Source organism: Pseudomyrmex gracilis, unplaced genomic scaffold, assembly GCF_002006095.1.
Source record: "Pseudomyrmex gracilis isolate BER0280 unplaced genomic scaffold, ASM200609v1 scaffold_110, whole genome shotgun sequence".
In the NCBI taxonomy this organism is placed as follows: domain Eukaryota; kingdom Metazoa; phylum Arthropoda; class Insecta; order Hymenoptera; family Formicidae; genus Pseudomyrmex; species Pseudomyrmex gracilis.
In genome coordinates, this window is record NW_018020694.1 from 119,660 (window position 1) to 143,713 (window position 24,054).

A 24,054-nucleotide genomic window follows, 5' to 3' on the forward strand; every position below is an offset into this window, starting at 1 on the left:
TTTTTTTTTTTTTTTTTCCACAATCCCGGGTTTTACGCATTGCAAACGTACGCTTTATATTTGTGGAAATCGCGTATGATTGAAGCGCGAAACGTTCTTGGAACGTTTGGATTTCTTGAAAATGGATTTGTCCCATTCCTATATTTTCATGTACCTATCGCGCGCGGCTATACATACAATATCAGAAAGGAAATACAAATTATACAGATCGATTACAGCTGTCGGATACAACCCTTTCAAAACGTTCCTTAACGTCACTCACACCGTTTTTCCATGACAATTAAGTTGCTCCATTTTTAATGCATGTGCATCGATCATGGGACGAATCATGGAAAGTGACACGAAAAAATCGAAAAGAGCTTTCGGTCATCAATGCAACCCTCATAACAATCCCAATTTGCTTCCTCATCCGATTAATTGATCGAACAGATACTTTGCGATGGGAAACATATCCATCCACTTACGCTAAATATTATATTTACAATAGAGTTTGTCACCGCGTCAGTAAACCACTCACTGTCGACAACTATTAGTACTGGACGTTTATAACAGACAGTAACTAACGAAAACTTGCAACGGCCAGTAACAGCGACACACATATACACGCACATATATACGATGGCCACTAGGTAACTACACTACGTCAATAACGCCCGGTAACTACCGTACGTACTTCCGCTTGACTCGGACCACGTGAAAGCCACCAAGAAACGCCGTCAGCCAGAATAATCCGACGACTGTGCCACGAGATGATTGTAGGACTCGTGACCGGAATTGATCGTCAACTCCAAAGACGTTCAAGATTCTCCTTGATAACCACATATTTCTTATCCCTTTTGTTACCGCCGCTATTTCTCCCGCGATAAAGCAAAATGTACGCACCAGCTATGAGAAGTATTGTTAAAACATTTATTATTTAATTGGAAAGTTTTACATCGCAAATAGGACGATATCGTTTAAAATCAACATGTAAATAAATAATACTCGCTGAAAAAAAAAAACAAATATCAAACTTGAAATTTGCTCGGTCAATTTTTTTTTGTGTGTTACTGTTTTTTTGATTCGTTTCGCACTTCTCTTCGCGCGCAGCGTAAACCGGCGATGTTTGCTTCGTGGAGGTGATACGGCCATGGAGAAATATCCCGCGGAGTCGATCAGAGAACGTATCTTCGTGAGAAAATATTTTACGTTGATACGACTTGGCCGGTATCCATTTTCGCATTTCGCCGGACGGAATTCCGTAAAAGTCGTCGAGTCGTCGCAGCGAGCGAGTCGTCGTAGTTCGCTGGATGGTCTCGGTCACGCTAGTTAATTTTTAGTACGTATTTTAATACGCTGGATACCATAAAGAGCGATCTTTTCCAATGTCTTTTTCTTTCACTTTGCCGATAGAAAAAGCGTCAAAGAGCTGATCGTTAAGAGAGAGAGAAACTTAAAAATAAGTAAAATTATTACACTAAAATCGACGACTAAACAAACATTCGGAAAATTTTATGGCGACTTTCAAAAGCGGTTTTGTACAACTTAATTTATATGTTGTGGACAACGCACATTTATACATAAAGAATATATTTTGAAAACAGCTGAACAAAATATTCGTAATATATTCATATGTGTGTATATACCTGAAAAGCTACCGAAAAATTTGCATAGGAAATGAAAGGGAAAATTTTTCTAGAGAAGTGCAGAACGTTGGAAAATATACGAAGAAAGAATGAGTAGAAAAAAACTAAATGTGATTAACTTTTTATTTCCAACCACGGTGGCCCTTCTCTCGGCTCTCTTTTCTTTTTTTACACTCACTATTGTACTTCTTGTATATTAAAATATTATTAAAAATTATTACAACTGCAAAAAAATGTTTTATATGTAATTTGCATTATTAAAATCTTACGTGTCACACCACGCACAAATCTTGCTATTCTTAACGCAACAATGAGTTTTTGTTAAGGTCAGTTTTTTTTTTTTTTTTTTTTTTTTTTTAGCGTGAAAGCAAATAATCAATTTGACAGCTTAATAATTCATTATTTGTGTATTATGCGCCATTGTCAATATCTTTTATCTAAGCGAGAAAATATTTTGTGTCACCGGGAATATAGTCGATAGTGTGTCCATTAACCTAATATTTTAATGGAGCTGTATTTTGCAAAATGGCTCAACGTGGAAAATACCGTTAATATATTATATATATATATATATGTATCAAGCTTTATTCTGGATTCTAATCGTTCCGCATAAGTTACAGAGGAGTGAGAGAAAAAGAGAGAAAGAGAGAGAGAGAGAGAGAGAGAGAGAGAGAGAGAGAGAGAGAAAAGAAAAGAAATTAACCTCTTGCAGGAAAACACACGACTGACACAGGCAAAGTTACGAAGGATTCTAAATTCTTAGTCGAGAGAGCTCCCCAGAAGCTCAAAGAACGTAAATATCAAAAGCACTTGAGAAAGGTTTATACGTGGATTATTATTCCCAAACTGGATGTGTAATAAAGTACGAGTATTTTCTAAAAACTCGTGAAAAATCTTACGAAAATTAAATAACAACACACTTCTATCTATGTGTATGTATATACATATATATATATATATATATATGTATAAAATAAGGTCAGAACACATACACGCACACACACGCACGATCTTTTAATTGGATTTTTTTCAACGTAGTGAATATATAATAGAAATATTAAAATTTCCGAGACATTCTCTTTGTGTACAAATATCACATCCTTTACAAGTATGTTATCAGATATAAGACAAGGAAGAACAACTAAATAAAAAACAACGAAGTTCTTATGAAACGGCTCTTCTCATCCGGTGAGAAAATATCGCAAAAGCTGGTAAAGCGTAAAGTCAGACAAAATGAGAAGGAAACCGACATAACAATCAATATCCGTTTTCACGTTTTTTCCCTGTGATATATACGGTGCCTAAAAACGATCAATGCCGTCGCGAGAACTATCAATGGGAATTATCCGGTGAACTTGCTTCTCTCCGGAACCGACGGTAGACCGAATTGGCCCGACGAAGGAAAAGGTCTGTCTGTGCCGATAGGATCTCTCTCCGTTCATATATGCCTTTATATTCTCCGTAAAGTTTCTAAGCACCTGCTAAAGCGAGATTGAGGGAGTTTTTTCTTGCGGAAAATTGAATTTCATCGATCGCGCGCTATATCGTCCGCGTTGCCGATTCCGGACAGTGGACAACCACGATGACGCCGCCGCTGTTGCATTAATCAGAGAACGCTCCAATCAACCTTGCGCGCCATCCCACCTCCCTCCCCGCCCCCGCGAGATAGACGCGTTTCCCTAATGATTATTCTAGACAATTATCATGCTCCGATGTATAATGAAGTCGTTTAGATCTCTCTCGATTGAAACGCCGTGCAAATGTGCTCCGTGAAAGCGGTTACATATTTGACCGGAAGTAATAAAGAAGACAAACTCGACCGCTCCTTTTGAAGAAGCCAATTACTTGACGATTGATTGATGCGACGATAAATATTGGTTCGATAGAAAAGAATTATAGACAAATATTTGATCGGCTGGTAAAGAGACATACATATGTATGGTGATTATTTAAACAGATTTAGAATGTGGTATTTTCTCCTAAAAAGCGTTTCTCTAAACATTGCTTTAATTACAAACATAAAAACTATTATACTATATTTTATATATATTATTTTTAATAACTTCATAGTGAGTGAGTAATTCGCGCTAATATAAAATATATTTGAAATGTAATCAGAAATATTTCATCTGTGTTGTGTAAAATGACTATAATAAGAGAAAATGTACAAACCTTAAATCTCCTCTTCAGAAATGAGAAAGAGAGAGAGAGAGAAAAGTCGTTGTTTCAATTACGTTAACAAAATTCAATCAAATAGCCGTTTCTGTTGTGTGTTGAGTGACATGGATTTAGGAATCATTCAGTTAATGATTGCGAAATTGTCGGAAGACGTCTATGATATGTACATATTAATGTAAGTGACAGAAATTGTCAGTGTGATATAGCCCCGTCGCTTCGTAACATGACGGCGAACAGCCGTATTGTTACCCTATTTAACTCGAGAAACCGGCTTGTTCTATGTATAGCAAATGTTATCCACATACCGTACTGGATTATCACAGACATGTAAAAAAAACTACGTAACGTTATTGCACGTTGTTTACTATAGCGTCTAAGTGTGTGTAAAAAATATTAAGTGTAACTGTGTAAAAAAAGGCACTTTTGTTGTTTGAACTAAAATTATCAGTCTGATAATCTTGATGTATGTATACGATATGAATTAGATTTCAAATTTTCTTGTAAATGCACAAAGACAGATTATTTAATAATGTGATTTCACAACACTTTCTCTTTTCCTTTCTCTCTCTCTCTCTCTCTCTCTCTCTTTCTTTTCTACTTCATTGCATGCACCATAGCAGTTTGCTAAGAAAAAATCTGTCGGGAGAACGTTGTTATACGCCCGGCAAATTAAATGGTTTCTTCCTTTTGAATAAATCGTTTTTTCTATCGCTACTAAACGAGAAAGGTTTTCGAGCTATTTAACGAAGATCCCGGATTCAGTAATGAACTTCGGCACAGCAATATCTTATCGTTGAAGATGAATCTCTTGTCCTGATTTTTTTTACAAACACAATTTTAGATGCAAGCTTTTCAATTATTTCGCGTGGCGGTCAATGGACTTTACAAAGTTTTGATAAAGTCCAAATAAAATTTTCCATTAACTTTGAATGACCTAAAAAAAAAAAACTTTTGTTCATTATGCGAAAGGAGTGTTTAATAAACTGCGTTTGTGATTTATCTCAATCTTCTTGCGCGCTCTCGGTCTTTCTAGCTCTTTCATTCCGCGTTATATACATTCTTTGATGCTTTTCCACTCCCGATTATTTCTTATACGCGGTGGCTTTTCCGTTCTGTTTTTCTTTTCGCTATCAGTTTCTTCCTTCCTACCGTCGCTTCACGGTTTCTGCACTTGTGTGTTTCATTCACTTGCTTTTATTTTCGGTTACACGCTTATTGCTCAGTCTTGTCGATATTTTTTGTGTGTACATGTATATGTGTACATAAAATATATTGTTTATATATATAAAATATGTTATATATACATTGTATGATCGATAATGTATTGATAATATATTGTATATGATTTACAATATATTGTCTATTATATTAATATAATTTACATATTGCGTGCAAATAATATACACAATACATACACATATGTATTAATATCAGATGCAAACATATATGTAATATTTATATGTATATGTATATTGTTACATATAATTAGCACGCAATGTAAATTAAGAAATAATATATATTGTATTGTTATATTATATTGCATAATATATATTATTTACTACTATTAATATGATATCTATTACTATTAATATCTATTTATTAATGTGTATAAGAACATGTTTGCGCAAGATTCTATATAGCCGCGACGCGATATCGAAACTGTCACAATAGACTGCGAAGAAAGAAAGACATTTTTTTTTCCCCGGTGATAAAATCTTATACGTTTTTCCTCACACCATTTCCTCTGTACTTTTCCCTATCCGCTTTATTTTTTAAACTACCTCTCTCTGCAATTTCTCTTCATTCCAACATCGAGCGGCGCGTCGTCGCAACGCTACAACCGGCACATCGCCCCCGAAACGGTTTTGCGCAATTTCCGAGATGAGGCTTTGAATGTTTATTCGCTGTCTGCGGTTATTTTCTTCGGAGAAGTCTTTTATGGAGCAAGTTGGGAGAGGTACTGTATGTGCCCGTTTTAAAAGCCGGCGAGAAGAATCGCGAAAAGAAGAAACCGTTGCACAGCTCATGAACGGAATTGGCCACCCCGCCGAAAAATACCGGAGAAAAAAACATCGGGAAAAGAGGGTACCGGGTGGGGAAGAAGGAGCGAGCCGAATAAATAGAAATTGAGGGAATGGCCATTTTGGAGGGTGCTTTCTGTTTCCCCCCTTCGATCTCGTTGAAACTGAGGCAACGCTTCGGGAGAGAGAGAGAGAGGGAGAGAACCGGATTGGCTGGAATCAACGTTGCGCCATTGAAACACGAGTGCACTAATAGCGTATTGCGCGTAATGGGAGATTCATTAAGCAGCAAATTCGATTTTCGGCTAATTATGGGCGAAATAGTGACGAGAAGGAGAGGGGGAGGGAGGCAAGTGCGCGCGGAGAAGGGTACGAGGGTGTTTTCGCGAGGCTCGATTACGGAGGAGCAGCCAAACGCTGTTGCAGCCAAACGCGTCGTCGCAGAAATTTAAAGCAGCTTACGGGTAAAATCCGGCCAACGACAACGGCATGAATCGATGATGTAGTAAGTAATCGAGACGCGCTTAACGCGTCAAACGTGATGCACGTTCCGTGCAAAAGCGTATGTATCGAACACGAGACCGGGAATGAATACCTTACGATATGCACTCGCGAAAAGAGGAGGGGAGGGAGGGGGGGGGTAGTATTACATAGCCACCGGCTGCAATTTTATTCGCACGTGAAGGAGAAAAATTATTGATAGCGCCTTCAGAGCGCATTACGTCTACTTTCAAACGCGCTTTTCGATCTTTCACATTTTAAAAGAGATTGTGTAGAATCTTACAAAGATTCAATAAATGTTGTATAAAGGCTCGGAGATTTTTATGTATATATATATATAATATATATCGATAATATATCACATATTGAAAGATTTTCTTCTATTTCGCGCTACGTATACGTTATCTCTATAGTATCCCAACTGTCTGCGAATAAACTAAAAACTAAAAAAAAACTTTTTCCGCGTTTTATTATTACAAAATGTTTGATTAAAAGCATCCTCTTATTCCGTAAATATTTTGCTCGCGCGAGTGCAACGCGCTTGGCATGTTAATGTCTCTTAGACAACGGGATAGTACGCGAACACTTGGAGGATTTTGTTCGGTGCGAGAGCTCCCACGGATCATTAAGCTGCTTTAACGAAGTGATAAATACCTCTTTGTACCTCTCGTAACTTCTGGATTCTGTCTGTCTCACTTGCTCCTCGCCGCGTTCTTTCGAAAACTTCTCTCGAGTGGGCGCGGCGAAACAAATATCGTGTCATCCGTCGCGGATACATATTTCTCCGTTATATACATACATATATATATATATATATATATATGTATATATATCGGGAGATGCGGTGCGGATTATTTATTATCAAAGAAAATCACGAGGGAGATAAATCTAAAGAAGGATACACGGCGGTGCACAGACCGCAGAGCGAGGCCGTTCAAGCAACCACGCCCATATTCTAATCGATTTTATCGTCCACTTGATTAATGAACGCATCTCCGATGAATTCAAAAATAGTAGCTTAGTAGAAACACACGAAGCGAAAATTTACTGCAACGTCCGGCTTCGCCTCGTTGCATAATTTTTCTTTCCGTTATCTAATTTTCTTTTTTTTTCTTTTCTACGCGAAAACATAGACGGTTGTTGTGTGTGTGTGTGTGTGTGTGTGTGTGTGTATGTGCGTGTGATTGGTAAATCGAGCAGTCTCACTATAGACATGCAGTCCCAGTACAGACGAATGCACGTCGGAAGATGATGGAAGACCGAAGAGTTATGGAGAATAAAATAAATTAACTCGTTCCCATATATATATATATATATATGTATATATATCTCTTTCTCTCGTGAAAGGAGATCCGAGAATGCACAGCACAATCAGCCAATTGAAATTGATCTATCGTTCGCACTAGTGCACATCGGCTAACAAAGTCTGTTCCGGTGTGTATAGAGGAAGGGAAGCGTGGCTGTTCCCTGCTTTGTGTTATAGCCCGGAGTATCGTAATAAATGTACACATTCAGCGGCCGAGCGTATTTAGCACTGTTGTTCTTCCGCAGTTGTGTTGCAGTAACGAAACTGACTCTCGCTATACTTCTCAATTCGATCTTGAATCCAATTGAATTCCGATCGCGCGTTTATCTCTCAAAAAAGTAAAGCTTTCCCCAAAACCTTCGACGCACACGACGCACCATTATCAATTTATACATCTATTATGCTATTCTTCCGCTTGTGCGCGTCGAGAAGAGAGAAATTGCGTTGAAAAAGATAGAATCATTAATTAGAAATTGCATTATCTTGGCATCAACTACTCTCTCTCTCTCTCTCTCTCTCTCTCTCTGTCTTGGCAAACTCCATCTCGTTTCCTGCTTCTCTTCGTTTCTCGAAGTAGTGCGATAAATACAGGGCCCTCCCCGGTCTACTCTTGTAACGCGCGCTGCTTAGCTATAATAACGCTCTCTTGCGTATCTCTCCAATCCACCCTTGAAGTAATTTCCCCCTCAAGCAGTTTCGCGCCGTGAATAAAGAACCGTAATGTATGTGGAATGTACTTCTAGGAAAATGCACCGTACTTCAAATAATAGTCGATGATAGACGTAAGGTTCGGTCTCGCTTAACAGCGTTACGCGACACTTCATTAAACGCTAAAGGGCCAATTTTATCACCCCGATATAAATGGGCGATAATTACGCTACGCTTTGTGAATTTCCACCGTCACTACGTACGTACGCGCCGCGGAGATTATTCTTCCAGATACGTTTTCTTATTTGGGATTATAATCTCCTTTCTTTTTTCTCATCTCGCAACGTGATTCGTCGACATTTTTTTTTTTTTTGTTTTTTTTGTTTTGTTTTTTTTTTCTGTTTAACCGAGTTCGCGTCTCCCACACCGCGGTGAAATATGCATCACGTCGAGTTGCGGATTCTTGTTATATTCCAACTATTGCGTACGTGACACGCTTTTTTTGTAATGCACGTGCGCGCGGACCACGACTCATTGACTGGAATGCAAATAATATATGTACGTGCATATCCAAGAGCACTACTTTTTGCGGATCACTCTCTTAATTCAAACAAAAAAGCTGCGCCATGATTTATGCATTTCATGCCGCGCGCGTTCTACTTTTTTGGTTAACCGGTGCTTCCGCGCGCGCGCGAACGCCGGTCATAGTGTGTACAGTGGGGTTTTTACTTAAAATTCGAAAATGCAAATTCTTCCGTTCTCTTCAGTTCGCAGTGAATCGCAAAAAAATACATTTCACTGATAGCCTGTGGTATATATACATCGATCGCGGTGTTTTATTTATTCTTGTACTTTGGGGTTCGAAACTTTGGCGTATCTACTTTTGAAAACGAGTCAACAAACAGAATTTTATAAATGTCTCGATGAAGAACTTTGGTTCTTTAAAATAAAAACTGCTACTTCTCTCGGAGAAGAAAATATACAGCATATAATAAATACATATTAAAAATAATAATACACGAATATAACACGCAAAATTAAAGCGTGTTGCGCGCGTATGTAGATAACGCACGCACTTATATTGAAATCCGCGTGAGTACATATGCGCACGCGCACGCGCGCGCATTATATGCAACGCACACGCTCACGCGTTTACGGAATATCTAATACTTGTTACACACGGAATACATGTATATGAAATTCTGGTTGTGGCGGGACGTGTGAGTTTGCATTAGCTCTCCGCTCGTTGCTTCGCCGATTTTCCATATATCGGGGTGGGAAGAGATATATATGCCCGTATATAGATCCGCGGAATTACGATCGGCACAGTTTTGCGAAAAGTCGGCGCGCAGTTAAGAAAAAAACGGATTAACTGCGTACTCATTGTTCCGGGAGCTCTGCCGAACGAATGCAACGGCGCTCGACCAATTTGGATCGATCCTACAGAGGAGAGAGAGAGAGAGAGAGAGCCAGTCGATGCCAATAAAAGCGTTCCTTGAATGAATGCATTCATCGCCGCTTGCTTTTCACATATCTATCTTTCTCTTTTTTTTTTTTTTATCATGCAGTTTTTTTTCACGAAGCAAATCGCCACGTAACGACGTATATATCGGGCGAATAATTTACGCTGCAAATTGACTGCATTTATCAAACGCGACAAATATCTCTCCGATTATGCGTTACATTATTTATTTGTTTATTGCCTTTTTTGTTTATATCCGTACGAATATGGTATTACCCGCGCGTGATATTCGCATGCGACCTGGTTGTGTGATTCCCATATATTTTTCTCCATCCTCTCTCTTTCATCGGCTCGGCTTGCCGTGATCACATGTGTCCGTGTTTTCGAGTAATATCCGCAATGTATGCGTACGCGTGAGCAGGCGCGCGACGAAACTTTATCTGTTTATATGCGATACGGATGCAAATGCACACGGAGGAAGCCGACGGATGCTTATGCAGATTTCTCTGACGCGTCCACGGTTTGTGAATTGCAAAATCATTTCGCTCGCTCTGTACGCTCCCTCCAAGATCGCTCCAACATCGGAGAAGGTGTACCACTCTCTCTTTTTCTCTCTCTTTCTCTCTCTCTCCTCTCTCATCCCCCTTGGCATTTAATTGTCCTAGTATTTACGTGCTTTCCCATATTTTTTTTCTCTCGAAGTACGTACTCGTCGGCAAAAGAGTTCTCATTGTATTTCGGAAAATGCAGCGGCCGTGATGATGAATGTAACCGTAATTTCGCGCGTGTGGAAGCTTTTCCCGGAGTAAATTTGAATGCATTATTTGCGCATGAAATGCATAGCGCACATTTTATACATAAATAATAAAGTTACATTTATTTGTGACGATATATATCAGATTGTAAATATAAATGTTCATTATAATAATCGATGTGTCATAAAAATTTATCAAAGTAATTCTCAATTTGTGAAATATACATGTACACGTACCACGTACACATAGTTTTAATCGACATTGCTACGCGCGCGCGCGCGCTCTCCCGTCTTTTTATTACTCCCATTTGTGCTATTGTGCATTAAATATAAACTACAGTCGCATTCGGCACGGATTTTAAAAGATTAACGTCAATTTCGATTAATATAACTACAAAAATATCTTTTAACGGTAAATAGAAAAAAAAAAAAAAAAGAGAGTACATTAATATACATTGATTTTCGATTTTATCCGAAATGTCGCGACGGTTACCGTTGCGAGTCGACTGAACGACATGTTTTCGCGAAATAAACTGTCGAATAATGGTGCGGCGTCGCGGTTGGCAACGCCGAAATGCGCAAATTGATTTATAGCATCGCGGATTCACTATGCTATTTCAGATCTTATTTCAGCGAAAGGATGGTCGCCGCCAGAATTTCGTAGACCCAGCAATCCACTGCACTCGCGCCGTATTTGTTCAGTTCTCACTTTATGCCGCACATGTTCGTCGCGCGCGCGCGCGCGCAGCAGCAGCAGCAGCAGCAGCGGTAGCGGCAGCAGTAAAATTTTCTTGCCGAAATATCCAACATCCGACTTTCCGATGCGATTTTTCGCGTGGCTCATACGTGCGCGGATGCACGGAGAATGGATCTTACAACCTCCGAAAGTATCGGCTCGGCCCATCGATCGTGCATGCACAATTTATGCGCCAACGTAACGGCCGACGCGTGATTCCGGTTCATGGAACGAGTTCCCGTTGTCCATCTTCACAATTCGCGATAAAAGAAATTACCTGACTGTCACCTGCAGCGACGTCGATTTATGTCCTGGCAGACCGGCCATGTATTTCAATGAACGACGCGAGAGAGAAACGTAAATACATTGAGATTGAAAGAGAGAGTGCGCGCGAGAAGAATATCGAATAGTTTATTAACATTTGTAAAAAAGTAAGTCAGATATATATGTATATATTCGAGATATAGAGGTTGTCAAAACAAAAAAACAAAAAATTACTATATATCTATTCTTGTGCGACATGTATATTTTTCATTCTCTGCCATAAATAGTATCAGAAAAATGTGACATTCGCATATGGCTTTTTGACAGCTTTCTTGCTTCAGCTATCGCGCATGGTGAATGATGCGACAAAGATAATGCGAACCGCTCACGCTTTCGCGCGATTTTATCCGCCTGGCAGATATCCTCCGTGTGCACCTGCTGCACACACACACACACACACACTCGAGAGAGAGGAAGTGCATCTCTCGCCACCATCACTGGAGTTAAAATTCTCCAGAAGTCGCGCGCGCCATTCTCCATGTTCTCTATCGGTAGTTTCGCGATTTTTCGCTTTTACATATACGTTGAGCGCAGGTATGCGCGCTCATCTTCGAATGGAAAATCGTACACTTCTCGTTATATATGTTTATGTATCCACCCGCGCATATTCACGGGTAGCATATATCCTCTCTTTGGAGAGCGGTTTACGCTTATTGAGCGATATCCGGATACATAACTTTAGGGTGCATCGAGCGAAATCGGGCACACATACGCCCGCACGTTTCGCGTCGCGCCGCTTTCACGCGCAGATGATCCTCCGATGCAGCCATCCAATTATCGGGCTACAGATCGTTAGCAATTCCTAAAAGAGTTTTCACCACACAATGCGATCCCGCCCGTCTCCGTGCGTCGTCGCGTGCATCCGCCGCCAATCATTCGCCATTGCGGAAAATACCTCCGCATCGCGTAACGAGTCGCACAAACCGCGCAATTCGCCGTCCCGACGACGTCGCGTACTTCTCGAGATTACTTGCAGAAAGTCGCGAGGAAAGTACTGGTATTCTATCCCGAAGGAGTGAAATGAAAATCGACTTTTCGCGAGAGAGAGAGAGAGAGAGAGAGAGAGAGAGAGAGAGAGACAGAGAGAGAGAGAGAGAGAGAGAGAAAACACTCTTGGGGCGAGCAAAGCGCGCGACAAAACCCACGACGTTTTTGCTTTGATTTGAATATTTTAATGGCGCCGCGTGCACGCGGACGTCTCCTTCACGGTGCTCTAGAGTAGTATTAATGAACAAGGAATAGTTGAGAGAGAGAGAGAGAGAGAGAGAGAGAAGAAGGGAAAATGGACGAGTTGTTATATCATTTTTTTTTTTTTTTTTTTTTTTTTTCTATAAGTTGGGTCGCGCTTTTTCGATGTGGCGTGACTACGACGGCAAGGAAAAGATTGCGTTTGATGTAATGACGGCGCTCTGTGAATGCGCTTCAAGTACACCGATACATATACACAGTCCGCGCGAGTAATTATTTCATACTTTTTTTTCTTGTCATACTTTGTCGGTATTTCTTTGGAGTTCTCTCTGTACTCTCGGCAAATTATTTACGCGCGATGTTTTATGCAGGTTCAGTAAAATATGTCGAGCGCGCATGTATTCACATATGTTTGTGGAACAAAAAAAAAAAATTTGTGATTTTAATTTTCTTTCTCAGTACAAACACTAATATCTCTTTTATTATTGCTTCATACTTGCGCTGGTTATTGTTACTTTACATTATGCGTTTATATTCGCATTATAACAAAGTGCTAGTTCGCTTAATTAATTATGATTATGTTAAACAATTAGTTTTATATGTTTATTTATTACAATTTGCGCGTAAAGAGGCTGTTTTTGCACAAAAAAAATAATATGTTTCGTCATTGTATTTTTAATAATCTTTCACATATTATTAACATCGCGAACAGAGTTTGTGCCGCAATCAACAAATCATTGTGTACAAAATCATTGTACACAAAATAAAGTGGCCATCTGATGAAATATGAAATGCTTTCCGCAACGATAAGTAGGTCATTTCTTGTATATACGAAGGTGTACCTCTTAACTCACTGTGTTGCAACATGCGAAATAATACATAATAAACAGGTATAAAGCTTTACCTCGGCGGAGAGTTTCAGCTGATCTCTCTATTCAGCAAGAAATAAGCACGCGAGAAATGGAGCGCAAAACCCATATTTACATGTAGTATATGTGAAGTTTATGAAAATATATATAACACTAATAAAGAAGAGAGCATTGTTGAATAAAAATAAATATTTATGTGTATAAACAACTAAGAAAAGAAAAATAGAAAGAGATATGTACATTTCCAACCGTTCATATTTACGTGTCTATGAAAAGAAAGAGAGAAGAAGAGGGAAAGAGAGAGAGAGAGAGAGAGAGAGAGAGAGAGAGAGAGAGAGAGAAATTTTTATTGTCGGATATTATACGCGTTTTAATAATTTCTTATTTATTTTTATTTGTAACCTCGAACGCGGCGCATCGTAAAATTTTATAAATTGCAGACACCGCACGATTTATTGTTCCGGCAGTCTCCTGACGCTACACACGCGATACACACAATCTCGCTTCATTAAAATTGCCGATACATCGCGATTCGCGGATCATAAGAGTATATATATATATATATATTTCCATATCGAGACACGGCCTCCGGATTGCGGAGCTCCGCAAATCTAGCCGACCCGTTATAATTAGATTTATGCCGGCGGGGACGTTCGTCTCTCTTGAACGAATTCCAAATATTGCTGTAAATTATGGATAAAAAGGTTGGCGGTGCGACCCAGTTCGCTCAGCCGTGATTGTATTTCCGCAACCTTACCCGACAACTCCCTCCCAACACTCGAAATAGTAACGTCGTTACTTCCGTTTGCTCGAACGGAAAAAAAAAAAAAAATGAATTATCGCGATAGGACAAGAATGCGCGCGGAACACAGCGCGCGAATTGTGCGAGCTTCAACTTACGGCGAAACGAGTTTGACATATCCGAGTTTCTTTCGCGCGAATTCAAAAATCCCCACGTTAGTAAAATATCGATCTTCTGCCAATCTTCTTCTTCTATAATCGTAGTATATATTCGTCTTATTGCGCGGAGTGTCCATTTTTCATCGCCGACTCCCGATTTAACCCCAACTAAATGGCACAGAAATCTCACAAAAAGACGCCTTTCAGGTGTCCAAGATTCTGTAACTATATATAAGTTGTCAAATATATACGATTCTTTATTTTAGGAGGAAACTCAATTTTTCACATATTATTTGAGATTTGAGATTATTTGAGTTATATTCTTATTCTCGAATCGAAAGAATTTATGTTAATTAATAGGTAGCAAGAACATAATTTGGATTGAACAAACAACTTTGGGTCAGTGGATCAGGAAAATCCTTTCCTGCGCGACGGATCATTTATTATCTCCATTGTTACTCTCTCTTTCACATGCGCCATCATAATTCACATCCGTCGTAGCTACGATCTTCGTATGCACGAGGTTCTCGTATATAATGCTGCTTATCAGTAAAAGCTATCTATAGCCATCCTGAGTTTACTACGTGAATCTAATTTTCCTCGAGAATATCAATTGGATGAAAATGGAAAAGCGCGCTGACCCTTATTATATAACGGTCCATCTCTCTTGTCCCTCTCTCGATTTCTCTCTCTCTCTCTCTCTCTCTCTTTTTTCATATCGAGAGTTGAAGTGGCTGAAGATCGATTTGAGGAAACGCTTTTTTGTATTCGGCCTACTTTTTACTATTTTTTTGAGGATTGGACAACCAACTGCTTTGTGTAACTCTTTTGAACATCGTATCTTAACAACCAAAACCATCTTTGGATCTATTAACTTTTAAAAGTTATATCATACAAAAATCACGTTTATGCTGTCACAGATGAAATTTCACCCCGTTACATATTTTATTTTACTTTAGAAATCAAAAAAAGTCGTCAAAAAGATCTAATCGTGCGAATAAATGTTCTAAAATTAGTGTTGCCGGTAATTATGTCTTTTTAATAAGATTAAAACTAAATTCGCATGTGTGAGATGAAATTTCACCCGTGACAGCTTTTTTGAGAGTTGATATATATCACAATGTGTAAGAACTGAAATTTTCAGGCGCTTGTTCTAATGCCTGACTGCTAAATTGTGGAATAATCTGCCTTTTTGCGTGTGCAAAATCAGCCATCATGTTGGAGAGTTTAAAGCACTCCATTAAATTTTCTGTCACAATATTTAAATTTTTGATGTTGTAATATTGCTTTGTGCATTTTGATTTTCAATTTTTTTTACTTTCTATTTATTGTATTGTTAATTTTCCTATATTATTATTTATTTTTACGTTTTTCATATTTTTTATTCTCATCAGTTTGCAATTTTTTGTATTTTTGCGTATTTTTCGCATTTTCTCTTACATTTAGTAGTTTTTCACTTCTCTCTTATCTTTGTGCGTTTATAGTCGAATTTTGTTTGTACTTGATTTTTTTTTGTTTATCTATTTTGTATAATGACTATGCATTTGTGAGGATTGTATCTTAAATAATGCTTGTTTTCTCTCTTTCTCTCGTTGCGGCGCTTTTCTCTGCCGTCGCTATCTTTTTCGCTCGCTCCAGTTTGCGGTCGCTTATTTCGTTGAGATGAAATCTTATATGTTATTTCCGTGAAATGATGCGCGTACAACATCCGACAACGGCGGCCGGGATCGAGTCGTTCTCGACGAGGCTCGTCCCTATATCGATTTCCACCTGCGTCCGTTTGACTCGCGCGCGCGCCTGCTCTCCTCTGTTCTCTATAACGTGCCAATTATTCTCGGGCGTTCGTGGGAACGGCGTAATAATTCCGTAATAACTTCCGGAACATCGCCCGAGGAACAACGAGTACGAGTCGCCGCAAAACTGACAAACGATGTCGCGCGTACGATATTCCAATCATTTTCCGGAACAATATCTGACAATTTATGTCCGACTCTCTCTCTCTCTCTCTCTCTCTCTCTCTCTCTCTCTCTCTCTCTCTTTCTCTCCTTTCCTAACATTGCGTTGTGCAAATCCTAGACGTCACGTTACAATGTTGAGTTTTTTTCCTATTAAATACCTCTTATTTGAATATTTACCTTAAAATAATTTGAAATCACACACACACTGTGTGTTTAGTCAATTATTTCGCACTTCTGCTACATGAAATTTCAGAAAGCGCGCCGAAAAGAGAACAGATTTGTCTCTTTCACACCGCGAATTCTCATATAACGTAAATATCGCCCCACTGCAGGTTTGACATTATTTGTCTTTACTCATAAAACAATTGTATTTTTCTTCGATATTTTCTTGGCGCGCGCGTGTGTGTTTGTGTGTTTGCGCGTGCGCACGCGCGCGCGCGCGCGCGCAGCTCAAAGCGTTATACGTACTTTGCTTCGATCTTCTTGAAGCAACGAAAGGTAAATAAGAACGCGTATTTATATGCGCGCAATTTTTCATGTTACTTGTGACGGAGCAGCGAGCACATCCCGCGTACCGTCACGTACGTTTCCCGCTTGGACGGATAAATAACGGCTACCGCAAATATTGAATTAATTAAATGGCGCTTTAAATTTATCGTCGCGTTAATGCAATATTGCAGTTTGGAATTTCGACCGCGCGGCAATTTACGCCTCTCTCTAGAGCCGGTAACTACGTCTTTCTCCTAGAAAGCAAAGAGAACTATTTCTAATAAGATCCAACCGCGAGTGGGGGACACTGCAAATTAATTAATTAAATTCTTGAAATTCTGAAAACGGTCAAACGTCAGGCGCGACAGTGAATTGCATTCTTTCCGCAAGACAGAGTTTTTTCAAGTTCCTTTCCTGGGGAAAATTCAGGAATCTTCTCGCGCGTGTATTTAATATAATCATATTATTTTGTCGGTGGACGTGTGGACAAAAGTTCCGCGCATAGAAAAAACACTGTAAAAAAAAAAACATTGTTGTGAATATTTGCAATAAAAAAAACATTAATTAAAAATATACGTTTGTATCGATGCGATAAATCAAACGCGGGAGAGAGACATCGAAGTGACAATCTACAACCGATTCCGTTCGTATGTAAACCGACAAATTTTTCCAACTTACTATATGTACTATATGTACTTTATATTAAACATTGCACAAACTTTTTTATTCACTTTTGCGAATCGTGAGTTCTCAACTATCGCAATATTATTTTACGCATAGTTCATAATTAATAATCTCTCCTCTCTCTCTCTCTCTCTTTCTCTCTCTCTCCCTCTCTTGTGTTATACAAGTTTGACAAACACGCGTATGAAGTGGTAACTGAAGTTGAACAAGCAATAGGGTTCATTAAATGGTTCATTAAACTCTATTTCACCGTATCACTCTGTGTTTGTGTTGCATATTCAATCAGCGCAACATTGCGGCAGGCAAATGCCAGTTGCATTAAGTTATGACAGGCTGATATTCGTTTGACGCGGTGTGTATATAAATATATATATATTTATATATATATATATATACAATATATATTTTATATCCACATACACACGCAAATTACTTGTATGAACTCTTCGCGATCGCGCGGCGATTTTTCCGCTCTCTGTAAACGGGTATATATGTATGCCGCCGTTTGCGCGACACGTAAATCCGTGCGATCCGTCGTCGCTTCTCGCGGCAAAAACTTTCAGTTGATATGCGCGTAGGAAAAGTTATCGCGCAAACAAAGAAAACAAACTTGATAACAACGTTAGCCACGGAACCGCCGCCGTCGCCGCTGCCGCCGCCGCCGCCAGAAGAGTTTCATGCGGCTTGCTACATTGTAAAATTGCCGCGTAAGAAACCGCGAATGCAGTTGTGAAAACATCGGATTAATTAAACGACGCTTTAAACTTGTAATCGCCTCCGTTAATTCTCTCGCCACGAATTGCGTTCTTTTAGGGATAAGGGGGAAAAGTAAAGCGAGATTACGTCGCGGAATTTTACGAGGCGAACGTGTGCGCGCGTGCGTGTGCGCTTCCCGAAGTCCCGACGTGTTCGTGAATTGTTTCGCATCGCGAACTGCAACATCTCACATTTCTTTCATGTGATACGCGAATGTTATATTTAATAGCTTACTGATGTGTATATATATATATATATCTTTCTCTGAGAACAGCCGATCGCGAATATGCTTATACTTTCGAAGTAACTTCAGCTATAAAAATCCAAACTGTGATCTTTGCGCGCCCAGTTTTCACACATTCTCATTGAAATTCATAATGTTTCAAACCTCCGGACTTACGTAACTCACTCTCTGTCTGTCTGTCTGTCTGTCAGTCTGTCTGCGTAAGCGACCAAATTTATGAAGTCGTCCGCGAATTGTAATATAAAATATATTATACGTACGTAAAATATGTTTCACATTCAATCCGTAAATGGCGTCGAAAATAGCGCTGCGTTCCGTAATTTGAATAAATGTGACGTTACAAGAGAAAAAGTGAATTACATTTGAAAAGTTAATTAACTCACATATGTAGCGGCCAATGACAACGACCAATTTATTCACCGAGCGCTGTATAGCAGTACCTGGTACAGTAAATGAATTAAAAATCTAATAGTTTTCTTTTTTTTTTTTTTTTTACTCATAAACGTCATTTAATATATTAAAATACAAGATTTGTATTGAAATATAAGAATTAGATGGAAAAAAAAAGGTTTGCTAGAATAGAGAGCAAGAAGATTAGTCACTACGTAGCTAGCTAAAATTTGCTAAGCTTATTGAATTTTTTTTGTTTCGCCAACGTTTTACTAATGAAAAAAAAAATTTATTAGACTCAGCAAACTTTTCTTGCTGGCCATATAATAGCAAAACTTCTTTTTCCGTGTTATATATATATAGTATATATATATATATATATATATATATACAGCGCGCGGTAATAATGTGCGTTATTGTTGCTCGACGTTGCGTACCTGTGTATTGTATTATCGCGTTACTATTGATTTTTCGCGATTATTGAGATTCACGGGGAAAAGTACTCAAGTTAAAAATTCTTCGGACAAAATCTTGTTTATTTTCTCTTCTTTTATCTTGTCGCGTCGAAATTAGATGACACTAATGCTTTTACTTTGTACAATTCCAAAGACGTTGCTGCCGTCGCCGCTGCCGCCGTCGCCGCCGCCGCCGCCGTCGCCGCCGTTCGTTCTGCATACCTAATTAAGGTGCAAATAAGCGTAGCGTCGCTTTGTCTCGAGATCAACGAAGAAAGGAACGTGCAATGGTGTGCACGCAGAAGCAAGTTAGTCGTTGCTTAAAGAAAAGGAATTTTGATATTGTTGACGACATCCCCGTATTTCCTTCTCCTCGCTTTTCCTCATTAATTTTACGCGGTAGCAGAAATTCTTACGAAAAATGCTAAACACATTGCACGTTTATAACATCACAACAATAAATTCTGCAAAACGAGAACAATGTTTGTCTTAACATATCGAGATACTGGGACTCGCTGTTACATCGCTATTGACCCAATTGTGATTCTCTACATGTCGTTACGACTGGCACACCACCGATATCTCCGAAACGACGCTCGACCGACCACAAGCCTGGTGTTGTTTCCACTATTCTCGATCGATCACAATTGATAGCAACTTTTTTTCACGTTGGACATAGAGAAGAAAAGTAAGCAACAATTTAAACTCTAATGTTTAATTTTATTTTTATTGTTGTTTTGTTTTTAAATAAGAGAGGAAGACGTGAACTCCGTTTTAGCGCGTCAATAATTATCAAAAAACAAGTGAGAAAATCGATTTGATTGATTTTTCTAAAAGACGTTAATTAAGATTGTTGTTATCCCACCGGGCGTTTATTTGTAAATTGAACTCGTTGCGTTAATCAGGTTAAACGTTACGGGGCAACGAACCCTTTGCGAGACTCACCGTGCCCTCTCCTAAATTGTGGACGACGCAAGGCATCAGAGCCGAGGAGCCTGATTGCGCCGAAACCGATGTTGAATTTTCCGTGCCGAAGGTCATCGGCAGAGTTGGCGGCAGATCGACGTCTAACGGCTTTCCTGTTGTGCCGTCCAGCGAGTTCACATTGGCGTCGACTATTTCCGCCGCTGCGGGGTATTCTGTAACAAATTAATTAATTCTTGGTATTTTCAAGTTAATCACTTCACCATTTATAAATTAATTACCCGCAAATTACACGAAGTATGTAAACTGAGACAATAATTAAAACTCTGTGTGTATATATATAACATAGTATTGTGTAATATTAGATACAAACATGTAACATAACGATGTGGAATAAATTCAGTGAAATGCACAACGCGTGCCGTGAGAAGGAAATCGCGTACATGCGAGCAAAATTAATGAAGTTTGAACGAGGAAATCTCAGATCAATTGAATAAACAATTAATGGAAGAAATAATTAGCTAATTTAATAATTATATTGTTGGTGTAATTGCATAATAATGTATTTCACGGTTACATAAACATGTAACACATTTAATTAAAGAGATACTTGTTTTTGAACGAGGAACAGACTGCTAATTCTCACTCGAGCAATTTTTCCCATCGATGTAAGAATGACGTAATTTGTTTTTTTTTTTTTTTTTTTTTTTACAAAAGACTACGTAATTTTGCGGTGACTTGAATTCCGACATGTGCGATCGTCCGCGGATTTCGGATTCAATTAATCCCGCACTTTTCACCGTATGTTTCGAGGTTTTTTAAATTTTTTTTTTTTTTTTTTTTTTTTTTACTGATGTAACTAATACTCTGTTCCTTGGTTCTGTCGAATTAATCAACAACGTTACGTCATATTAACAAGTATTTTATAATAACGCTTCTAACAAGAGAGAGAGAGAGAGAGAGAGAGAGAGAGAGAGAAGACAGATGGATGCGATAAAACGACGCATTTATCATGTACATAACTTTTCATTAAAAAAAATGTAATGAATCTGGTTCTTTATCACACAGATGCTGGAATCGGCCGCCGAGTTTTCGGCGTCGGAGAGGTCATTGACTATTCTCGTGGTAATCGTTAAATTCGCCAAGAAAAATGGCGTTAAATCATGATTTCTGTGAGGTCGAAAATTTTTTTTACAATGACCTTGTCTGCGCATGAATACGAGTCAAATGTTCGGTTTTATGTATCACATTTAGTCGCTAGCATCCAGTCGCAAAATTTATGAGTCATTAAGTGTGAACTTGACAAATATACGTACATAATTAACGAAAAGATTCTTACAACGTGGTTCGGTAACATTTTAAATAAATTTTATTCATTTATCTTCCTTTTCTCTTTCTCTCTTCTCACTCTCTTTCTCTCTCCTCTTTCTTCTGCAAGTTATTATGTACCACGCACTATTTAATACACGATACTTCTGCGCATTTTTCCGCTTTTGCTACTCGAATCGGAAATAAACGACGTTCCAGACGCACAAAAAATTCGCTTTTACATCATATTTCGTATTCCGTGTCGTTTTGCCTATCGGCCCTGACATCCCGGCGCTTCAGCTCGCTGAAGATGCCTACAAACTGACGTGACTGTAAAAAGTATTTTCCACCGCACCACATATGCATCGCTTTTCATCCATGAGAATTTACGGAATGTTGCCGGTCATGCATGATGCTCGCAGCGGTGCGGCGGCGCTGACGTTACATTGGACGCGCGCGTCATCTTTGTCGGAATTATTTTCCTTTTCCCCGATGAGATGGGGAGTTTCAGAGGGAAAGAGAGATATGTGTAAAGCGTTTCACCACCCAGCGGGCACGAGGTGGTTATCCGTATGTGTCACGCAGATTCATCCCGCAAGACTGTCATTTATTTTGTTTCCCCTCCCCTCCTCCCGCGCGCAAAGAAGATACCGCGGCGAGTATAAAAAAAAATCGATATATCCCACGAGTACAAATGTTTGTGCAGAAACGATCGTGACGCGCGTGAGTGTGGTTAAAGTCCAGCGGAAAGCCTCTTAACGAGAATCCCTCCGGTGTGCGGCGCTGAGGCTTTGTGCGGACAACCGTTAAACCTTGTTCGACCTCATAACTACTGCTTTGATTTAACGCCTATTTTTCAGAGCCGGTGCTTACAGAGGTCGATCGGTGGCTTGGTCGGTCGGGGTGATTTCGTTAGAAGACGCTCATGAGGAAGTCGCCTGGTCGGCGACCTTTGTTGACGGACTATTATAAGCGGTTAACGATCCGCGCGTGTTAACGGCCTCGTCGTTTTTTTCCAGACGGAAAAAAAGTTATATACAGAAAAAAAAATTTATATAACAGCCGATATCGACGGCAAACGCCGAAATGTCTCGAAATTGGTTGAACTTAGAACAGTTTTCAAGCTCTGCTGTGTCTCGCTCTTTAGAGAGAGAGAGAGAGAGTTTTTTGTATTTAATTATTAATATTATTTGTAGACTTATTTATATAAATCTGTTTAATAAAGTTATTATTATTATTATTATTTGTAAAAAGAACATATTTATTTAAAAAAAAAAAAAGTAAAGCACTAAATATGCAAGAACTAAATGTGCAAGAGTTTCTAATGTGCAAAAGAGCTAAAAACTTGGAAGTTGCGCCGACAACTTTCGGACACGAGATATAAAATAGGTGTGCTACGAAAAAGAAGTCAGAGTGTAAATGTCGAGAAAATGTGGGAGATAAATCGAAAACTCTCGCGGCAACACTCTAATTCAAGTCGGTAGGTACTTTTGCGCGAGAAGCGATATACACGCGAATATATTTTGCGCCCTGCTCGTGGATTATATGTTGAATTCTCGTGACGATCACGTAACTTAAACTTCAGCGACAGAAAATTCAACGGCAGATTCTCCTAATTACCATGTGAAATTCAAGTCGCGATATCGAGTGTCAAAGTTTGGAACTACACAGCCAAAGCACTAATTACCACTGATTAATTGTTCCGCGAATCTGCTTGCCTACTCTGGTTACCTGCCGCGATTGTTTCTCAACCGTGATTATGAATTTATGAAATATATATATATACACAATTATATGTGTACACATATATATATAAATGCGTCTACTTAATATATATAATATATATATATATATATATATATATATATGTACAAATGGCAATACACAGATGTGAGATTAGACGCGCATTTTGGCACGTGAAAGCTCTTATTCCTCCGTAGCGACGTCTGAGAGAGTACTGTTCGCGTTTCGTGACGATGAAATTTCCGTTCGCGATTTCCTAGAAACGTAACCACTCACTCTCTTCGCCGGAGGCATGAGCAACGCGCGCATTCGAGATATTAGCTTTGTGCTTGCGCACCCTTTGATCTAAAACGTATATACCGGGTCTTCTTGACCCGTTTTTCACTCGAGAAAGAAAACGCGGCGTATTCGCGCGACGTGACGTTGCGATTAATCAATAAAAGGTAAGCACAGCGAGACAGATCTCGCGATCTGCAGGTGCGCCATCATTATTAGTTTTCAAAACGCAAAATAGAGAGTGATCACAGTTTTTCTTCAAAACGCATCCGTCGAATATACGATACAATACGCGCTACGACACATACGAAGACC

At 39.1% G+C, this 24,054-nt stretch overlaps 1 protein-coding gene across 1 annotated transcript in view; it reads right to left on the reverse strand.

Annotated features, from left to right (window-relative positions):
- The window catches only part of LOC109856203, an 81,331-nt gene that overhangs the window by 13,850 nt on the left and 43,427 nt on the right, over positions 1–24,054 (reverse strand). The window contains exon 3 of the mRNA XM_020431217.1: positions 20,434–20,627. Within this exon, the coding sequence (XP_020286806.1) occupies positions 20,434–20,627 (194 nt within the window). The remainder of the gene's footprint in view (positions 1–20,433; positions 20,628–24,054) is intronic.